This window comes from Hoplias malabaricus, chromosome 1 (assembly GCF_029633855.1).
Source record: "Hoplias malabaricus isolate fHopMal1 chromosome 1, fHopMal1.hap1, whole genome shotgun sequence".
In the NCBI taxonomy this organism is placed as follows: Eukaryota; Metazoa; Chordata; class Actinopteri; order Characiformes; family Erythrinidae; genus Hoplias; species Hoplias malabaricus.
Genome location: NC_089800.1, coordinates 45,246,372 through 45,255,507, shown reverse-complemented (window position 1 = coordinate 45,255,507; position 9,136 = coordinate 45,246,372). Strand labels below are relative to the sequence as shown.

Genomic DNA, 9,136 nt, shown 5'->3' with positions numbered 1-9,136 from the left:
AATGTGTGCATCAGTCTGAGTGCATTTTTAAAGGACATAATCATTTACTGAAGATCGTATGACCTGGGGGTATTACACAAAGCAGGATTTCCAATAGGAAAGAAGTGTCCAATAAGAATGTCCCTCAGGTCTGTTCCTATTGGACAGGCTTGACTTTGGGCTTAAGTTATCTGGCTAAACTGAGAAACTGAGGAAAAAAAAAAAAAAAAAAGACACCCACTTGCACTTCAGGTTCCCCAACCACAAATAAAACCAAGGTTGTAAGCAAGTTGACTTTATTTTCCTTAACTGGAGCAATAAATTGAAAAAATAATAAAAATGGAAAAAATAAATAAAAATAAAACTTTTATAACCTGATTGTTTAGAAATCTAACATACATTAAAAATAAATAAATAAACTTATACTTTACTAAAGCAAACAAGGAGAATATAAAGAGTAAACAAAAACAATCAAACATTTTCAGAGAATTTATCCACAAGATTAAAGCTATTTCATACGATAACATTTAGAATTCACACAAACATGAAACTACTCCTAAACTAATGTCACACTGTTGTATGAATATTCTAGCATTGTTTATGCATGGCCTTGCGCCCAGTGATTCCAGGTAGGCTCTGGACCCCCCGCGACCCTAGAATTGGATAAGCGGTTACAGATAATGGATGGATGGATGGATGTTTATGCATGGGAAATCTATGAAAGACAGCAGAAGGCATAGACTATTCAGGCAGTTTATGATGAATGGTCAAGTGTCCACAAACCTTTGGTCATATGGTGTACATTTCACCTTGCAATTTTAAAATGTCTTGAAAGAGACAAATGCAACTTTCTCCAAACTTTGCAAATTATCATTGAATTTTTCTAGTAATCAAACTATTTGTCAGTTATCTCTAAAATTCAGTGAAAAACACAACTAAATGTAAACATAATCTTGCTGATTCAGAATATCCGATCACTCTTTACCAATATGAAAAATATAAAAAGGCAGTAGTAAATATAAGATGTCATCCAACATCTCCCACTCAATTAAAGGGACATGCTTCTGCTCTCAGTATTGTCCCTGTTTTTTCTATGGGAGCTTCAGCCATTCAAGGTCCTCTGATCTGTGAAACCAGACAACACAGTTTAGAAAAATAAAGTTTTGCATTCTGGGCTAGAATTTCAGTCAAAATCATAAGGATGCACTTAATATCAGAAAATGCAATGATGTTCATAATTTTACCCTATATTTGACTGAACGTTCTACAAAAACTACATTGCAAATTGCAATCTGAGAAGGTGTTTCAAAAAATTTGGACAACTTGAGAGGCTAAATCTGGCTAAACTGAGAAATCTTATAGAGAGACCCCCTTGCACTTCAGGTTTCCCAACCACAAATAAAACCAAGGTTGCAAGCAAGATGACTTTATTTTCCTTAACTGGAGCAATAATTTGAGAAAAAAATATGAAAGAGTTAAAAGTAGAGATAATGCAATGTTGCAAACAACACTCTGTTAACTTTTGGGAATTGAGGAGACCAGTCACTGTAGTTGTGGAAATGTTTTCCCATTGTTGATTTTCAAAGGGTTTCAGCCTCTCAACTTAGCTCAGGGACTCCATGATATTGTCATTTTTGTTTCATAATGCATCAATTGTTTTCGATGAGAAACAGGTCTGGACTAATTTAGCACCTGGACTCTTCTATTAGGCAGAGATAATTTAGATAATCCATGTAAAATGTCTCCAAAATGTGTATAGATGAATTGGAATTAACAGTGCCTTCACAGATGTGCAAGTAACCAATGCCATGTGCACTAATGCACACCCATACCATCATAGATTCTGGCTTTTGAACTGTGTACTTATAACAAGCCAGATGTTCCCTCTTTCTTTAGCCTGAAAGAAAACCACATCCAAAAAATTCACATTTTGACACTTTTCCACTTCTCCTCAGTCTGTCTTAAATCAGCTCTGGCCCAGAGAATGCGGCAGCTTTTCTGGATCCTGTTTAAATGTGATTTCTGCTTTGACTTTGTGAGTTTTAACTTGCATACATGTATCATTAAATAGTTAATAAACTGGTTTTGGGACGTGTTTCTGAGCCCATGCAGTGATGTTCCCTACAAAAACATTTTTTATTAACACAGTTCCATTTGAGGGCCTGAAGACCACAGCCAGCCAATATTGGCTATTTACTATGTCAATTACACAGAGATTTCTACAGATTCTCTGAATGTTTTAAAAATAATAATAATTATAATATGTATTGCAGATCTAGAATTCCCAAGTTCTTCTGAAAAACTCAGCTTCTGTTCTTTTTAAACACAGTCATGCCAGTTAGCCCATTTTATTTTTTATAGTATTACACAAATACCACTCTTTCCCTACACACTATCCTAAAGTCAACATGCCCAATGAAAAGTGTGGGGTACAAATGACCAATTGTTCTGCTATGTTGTACCAATTAACACCAGTAATGGCTATGTTGAATGGCCAAATATCCACAAATGTTTGGTCATATAGTGTACATTTTATCATGCAATGTTAGACGTTTTTGAAAGAGACACAGACAACTTCTTCCATACTTTGCATATTATCATGAAAATTTGAAACTATTTTACTATTTGAATATATATATATATATATATATATATATATATATATATATATATATATAAAATCTCAGCTCATCATCAGTGGAAATGTCTGGTTATAACACTTACTCGGCTTGTGACTTTGTGATTTTCTGTCCTGTTGCCATTATTTCTGCCAACTTTGACACAGCAGGGTCAAAGTTCATGCTGGCTACTGCTACAACTTCATCCCCCCTGGATTATGACATGAGTAGAGAAGATGAGATTTTAGTGAGAAGACATACATTACAGTTCACATTCTACTGAAAAGTAGAATATTCTGCACTTACTTTATATAAAATGTGAGGAATTTTCTTTCATCCACGTTTCCTTTGAAAACAATGTCTGTGTAGCCTTCACCGTAACCTTGATATAACGAGGGAAAAAACCCCACACAAATATATGACAAAATATGGACAAGATAAAATATTCATGTACAAATATGACATCTAAAAACCATTAAAAATCAGGTAAAGATCATTATATAATGAAAACAGGTTTTATGTTTTAAGGTGAAGTTTATTTCCAGTGCTCACCTGCATATCGAATGCTTTTTCCCAACAACACAGTCCAAAAGTAAGGGATGGAATTAAGTTCAGTTGGTTTGTTAAGCATGTTCAAAGCTGCAACCCTTCCTGATGTGAACATAAAAAGAGAAATCAAAGCTATACTCTCACAGTTTTTCTCTATTTCTGCTGGTTCTTGTTAGCCTGCGTTACCATGAGCTTGTGCCAGTTGCCAGTGTCCAATCTGGACTCTTTTATCCTCACGAATGGAAAGAGGAAAAGATGTCACATCTCCAGCGGCAAAGACATCTAGAATATTGGTTTTCATGAACTTTAAACAGAAAAAACATGCATTTGGTTTTATTGAAAGCAACTTGTGGTGTACATACTGTATGTGAGATGCAGAAATCTGACCTTATCAACAACAACAGCATTCTTTGAGTCTACTTCAACCATACTCCCCTTCAGGAAATCAGAATTAGGGATGACTCCTTGCATGAAATGGACAGTTAGACAACTGTAAAAATTGATTTAAAAAGGGAAACTGTTGTCCTTAAATAACTGTATTATCCAAGATTGGTTTGAAATGTTTCATACTTACCGATTCCAATAATTACAACATCTACTGGCAGCACAACACCAGTTTTTAGCACAATTTCCTTCACCTGCATAAACAAGTATTATATATAAACAAGCACTATATATATATATATAGTGGAAAAATAGCACAGCTTTTCTGAATACGCCAGTGCACTCGGAATGTCAATTCATCTTACCCTTCCATTTTCACCTCGCATTTCAACCACTCCATCATTCGTGTAGAAACTCACATTCTTCTCCTCCAGCATCTTTAAACAGAAGATGTTTATAAAAGAACTGTTTTAGACCAAAACATTCACTTGGGGGGGAGAAAAAATAAATAAAAGATCTGACCTTCATAGTCATTTTTCCAATATCTGGTCCCAGTGAAAACTGGTAAGGAAATTCAGACTTTCCCACAACTGCTACACTGGCTGCTTTGTCAGACAGATAAGCTGCAACCTCCATTCCTGTGTTAAAGAATGGAAAGTTCTATTTGGGATGATGAAACAAGACTTTTATGAAGACAAAAACAAGGCCTCTTTTGTATGAGCATTTTTTTAGGGAAGTGAAATGAAGGGAGACTTTACCTATGAATGATGTTCCAACAACAACTGCCTTTTTGCCCACACTCATCTGATAAATTTCAGCAGCATCCTTATAGCTCTCCAAGTGTTTCACATTCTCCATGTCAGCGCCAGGGCACTGCATGGTTCTAGCTCTACATGATAAGAGGATAATGGTCAGTTATATCTGGAGAAAAAGCATTGAAAACACAGACGCTTAATGAGAGGGACTGACCTAGCTCCTGTAGAAATCAAGAGTTGATTGTACTGTTGAGTGGTGCCATCACTTAAAGTCACTGTTTTTCCCTCTGTGTTCACAGACACCACCTGTAAGAGAAAGGAAACTGTAAACCTCACAAAGGAAAACATGTTTTCCATTTGCTATTCTCTCACCACATGTATGTGAATTTTTTTTCATTTTCTCTACTTACCTCCTTTTCTGTCCAAATTTCGATGTCATGCTTTTGGAAAAAGTCACTTGGGCGAAGGAGAATTTTTTCACTTTCTATATTCATGGCCTATATTACATAAACATGTTATAACTGAAAATAAGCTTTAGCATAAACAGTGAATGTTTTCAAACATTTTCCACTGTTCTACAGATGGAGATACTGTCCATTATCAAAAACTTTTCTCCTAAATCCACACAACTTGTGCTGACCTTACTAAGTTTGGTCTTGTCAAGAGGCAGTTGCTCATCTTTGGTGACCATTATAATTCTTCCTCCATAGTTGTTCTGACGTAGGGTCTCCGCACATTGTAAAGAGGCAGGACCTGTTATAACACAAAATAAAATCCAAATACAAAACATGTAATAATACCATCACTTTCCAAAATTAAATAATGACTGAACACTTTTTTTTTTAAATACCATTACAACCCAGACCAACTAATCATAAACATTTAATTCTAGGATCAGCTCTGAGTTGGAGTAAAAGTGGTAACAGTACAGGTTCCACCATCTACATTACTCTTAGCTGTTGCCCAACTATGACTCAATGTTGTATGAATAAAATAGTTACCTATTGTTCCCAAGCAACATAAAAACAAAAGCCAGCTAACAAGCACCAAGACGTTTATGAATACTTCGGATGGATATTTTCTAAACTTCTGGCACTGAATACCAAATTTCAAGACTTGACTGATTATATAGACCCAATGAAGAGCCGCAGGCATAACAGTTTATTCTTACCTCCTCCAACCAGGAGAACAGTGTGGCAGACTCCACGCACTCTGCAGCTCATTTCTTTAACACGTTTCGTCACTTTCTAACATGTAACAGATACCAGCAGATTGTTGGAATGCAAAAGAGGAAAAAAAAAACCTAAAACAAAACTTGTGTTGTTTTATATATATATATATATATATATATATATATATATATATATATATATATATATATATATATATATATATATATATATATATATGAACAATACCTGTTTCTAAACTAACCTGTTTACTTGCCGTAACATAGACTTTACCATTTTCAACTCTGACCTTAAAAAGTAGAGAAATAGAGATTATAATAAATGTTTATTTTTAAATATGCAAGCAAACTTGTTACAAAAAATCTGTTTATTGCAATAAAAAAATACAAAAATAAATTATACAATGTCTATGCTTACAAACTCTTCAGAGTTGAAAATCACTGACATACCTTGTAAGAGGGGAGAGAGTCTAAGCCTGGATATTCCTCAATATCTCCAGTTGTAGTGTTAAAACACGCTCCATGCCAAGGACATCTGACATGGTTTCCCACCAAAGCACCTGTTCATCCAAAAAGCAATACATGCTAGAAAATATTTAGGTTTTTCTTGAATTACAAATATGGATGAATTAATAGGCATTACATATTTAATTTCTAACAAAATTGACTAAATATATGCAGACAATGTAAGCCTTTATGTGAAAAATGCAGAAAAGAGGAACAGCTTACCTTTAATTAGTGGAGCCCCATAATGAGTACACAGACTTCCCACTGCACTAAACTTGCCTTCATTACGAACCAGCAGAATTTTGTGATGGTTGACCTCCACCTCCTTCATTCTGTGAGGCAAAGGTAGCAAAGACACAAAGGTACAAAGGAATCTGCTAACTGCCAAAGCACACATTTCCTCAAGCATGTTATACATTATAAAAGCCATTGTCCTTAGCATTATGGGAAGCACTGAATATTAAAAATGAAAATCTAATATTACTGTCCATCCTGAAGATCTGACTCCAGACACACCACTTCTGTGACTTCACTACATTGTGATGATCCCATACTTGATTTTCCTATGTAAATGACACACAAAATACAACTCTGAATACCTGAAATGAAATGTTTTCAAATAAAATCAAGTGAATTAGAAAATAAATGCAATGCCTAGATAAATAAATAAACTTTTTTGCCATTAGACGTGCAGTTTGATTACTGGGTTATATGTATAAGAGAATACCTGCTAGAACCAAGACCACAACAATACTGGGAGGAACCAGATCCTAGAGCAGCAGTTGTCCTCAGAGATGTATTCACAAACTTAATTTAGAGGCAGCATGGATCTATAATCTTTAATATTGTGATGAAAGACAATCATAAATAATTGGGAAATCTGATCTGAGATCAGTCTTATCCACTACTTCACCAGAACAAAAGGCTGAAACTGTGAACTAGGTGCTGAAAACCAGACAACCAAAGATGGAACAATAGGAAACATGAGAACTGTTTGGAATTATATGCTCAGAGGTGGAAAAACAAAACAATGCATCATAAGTAGAAGCACCAGGGTGGAATTATAAAGTTCCATGAGTGTATCACACATATATCACAGATGGGAATGTGTAACATGTTTATATTTATTTTGCTTTCACAAACTAGGAAAATTCTATTGGTATTCCAGTCATTCAGAACATGATTGGAAAGATGATGATGAAATTCAATAGCTCTAATGGATTGCAAGTAGCTTTCAGGAGCAAGTAAGTAGCAAAATATAGAAAATATCTGTTCTCCAAATCACATCAAATGTTGTCAGTCTATTCATATAAAAACAGGAAATGTGTAAAACCTTTCACTGTAGTTGTGTTTATTTGAATTTTAAATGATCTGTTGTTTTATAAGCAGGTTTATAGACAACATACAAGGATTTAAGGATAAGCAAATGTACAAGGATGTGTATAAGCAAAAACATTCACAACGGTCTGAGCTCAAACTAATGGGGTGTGAATTTTGACCAATCTAGTCTAGTTACAACATGTATAATCCAGCAGGTGTTGCTTGCCTGTTTTCAGTGTATCCTCTGCTGCAGGATCCTCCACACAAACAAACTGATCCAAGAGGGGCTTTTAAAATGAGAGGACATGTGAGAGGAATAAATTAGTCTCTCCTGGTTTCTCAGCACAGCAGTCTCTTTATACACATTACCCCAAAAAACAACATCTTGTTAATATACAGATTCAATAAATTACACTTGAAGGCATCCAATTCAACATTTTAGATATTAACCCTAAACTCTCTAAAAGCTATAAAATCCTAGACTGCGTTTGCGCTGTCGACCCAAACATTTCACAAATCCTACGATCTATATTATCACACACAAGCCTTGTTTTCCTAGAGTAAGTAGTTCAACAATTCTACGGTAATTTGCGTAAAGTTCCTTACCAGTTTCTCCACATAAGACAGAACAAAAACGCGGCTCTATTTAAAGCTTTCTTTTGACTGCTCTTTATATACGGTCAGTAAATTCGTGTGTAATAAGTTTCCCTGCTCTGAGCGGCTTGTAAGCGTCCACATGACTACGTTTCCTCAACCCAACCAAACCACCACCCTACCCTCCTTTCAACGTTAGCGGCGGTTGTCATTGGCAACTCAACGTAGCTCTGCTAAAACAGGTAAACCGCTGACAGTCCGTGACATAGCAGAATGACGAGAGAGCTTTTCACCACGCCCGTATTCAGACAGTCCCAGCCCACTAAGCAGAGATTGAGCTATATTTCACAGCGGAACGTTTGATTATAAAACACTAGCCAATCCTAGCGCAGGACATGAGACAATTCTAGCCAATCCTAAAGCAGAAGAGCAGTCTGTTAGAATTGAACGGAATACGGGTGGGAAAATTGATGATCTATAAAAGACATTTAAATCAAAGTGCAGATACACTCATTTATCTTTGATAACTTAGTTTTTTATGTGGTACACAGATAAAGAGTAAGACTGATGTATGAATGTGGAAGGACGTTTAATTCTAACAGTAACAGTGAAACAGTTATTCTTTTGTAACAGTGAAACAGTTACAAAACACCTTACACAAGCCAATTGGATAACCACAAGATGTCGCTATGAAACAAAGTTGAATTGGCTGCCACTGGCCTGGATTCCTATCACTGCGTGGACAGTAAAGCGAACTTTTCCACAATTCTCCCCCCACCCTCTCTCTCTCTCTCTCTCTCTCTCTTACCATTTATGGAATATTTCTATTTCAATATACCTTTCTTTTTTCTTCTTTCTTTCTTTTCAGCAACGGACAAAATTTGTTTCGTTTTTTCAAAGATTATATTTGAAATTTTACTCAAGTACAAATACGGCTAACGTACCTGTGGGGCCCACATGAATGAAGCAAGGCGGGAACACACCCCGGGAGGGTTGCTGTCCTTCACAGAGCAACACCCATTCACACATTCACTCACACCTATGAACAGTTTTGAGAAGCCAATTCACCTACTAACGTGTATATTTGGGCTGTGGAGGAAACTGGAGCACCCAGAGGAAACCCCCGCGGACACAGGGAGAATACAGCAAACTCCTCACACTGAGTGGGGCTCGAACCCACAACCCGAGGACCCTGGAGCTATGAGGCAGTGGCACATGTTGCACCATGCTGCCCGCATAGC

At 36.1% G+C, this 9,136-nt stretch overlaps 1 protein-coding gene across 3 annotated transcripts; it reads right to left on the bottom strand.

The window, feature by feature from the left end:
- Positions 1-358: 358 nt before the first annotated feature.
- Positions 359-8,871, bottom strand: aifm4 (apoptosis inducing factor mitochondria associated 4). Of its 3 annotated transcripts, none has more exons than XM_066678241.1 (20): positions 8,840-8,871; positions 7,528-7,588; positions 6,466-6,544; positions 6,204-6,313; positions 5,925-6,034; positions 5,720-5,764; positions 5,457-5,532; positions 4,926-5,038; positions 4,696-4,782; positions 4,500-4,591; positions 4,289-4,419; positions 4,053-4,168; positions 3,896-3,967; positions 3,721-3,784; positions 3,534-3,610; positions 3,333-3,450; positions 3,150-3,248; positions 2,904-2,979; positions 2,704-2,808; positions 359-1,104 (listed from the first exon to the last, which is right to left on the bottom strand). In XM_066678241.1, the coding sequence occupies exons 1-20, from the start codon at positions 8,852-8,854 to the stop codon at positions 1,071-1,073; spliced, it is 1,680 nt and encodes a 559-aa protein (XP_066534338.1). In that variant the 5' UTR covers positions 8,855-8,871; the 3' UTR covers positions 359-1,070. The 3 variants fall into 3 exon arrangements, with proteins under 3 accessions (XP_066534338.1, XP_066534346.1, XP_066534351.1); XM_066678249.1 differs by lacking the exon at positions 8,840-8,871 and adding an exon at positions 7,908-8,090; XM_066678254.1 differs by lacking the exons at positions 7,528-7,588; positions 8,840-8,871 and adding an exon at positions 7,908-8,090.
- Positions 8,872-9,136: the final 265 nt, after the last annotated feature.

Coding starts and splice junctions, on each gene's coding strand:
- aifm4 (XM_066678241.1), bottom strand. Junction 6,035..6,203: donor TGGGGCTCCACTAATTAAAG/GTAAGCTGTTCC, acceptor TTGGATGAACAG/GTGCTTTGGTGGGAAACCAT. Junction 2,809..2,903: donor TTCCTCACATTTTATATAAA/GTAAGTGCAGAA, acceptor GTCATAATCCAG/GGGGGATGAAGTTGTAGCAG.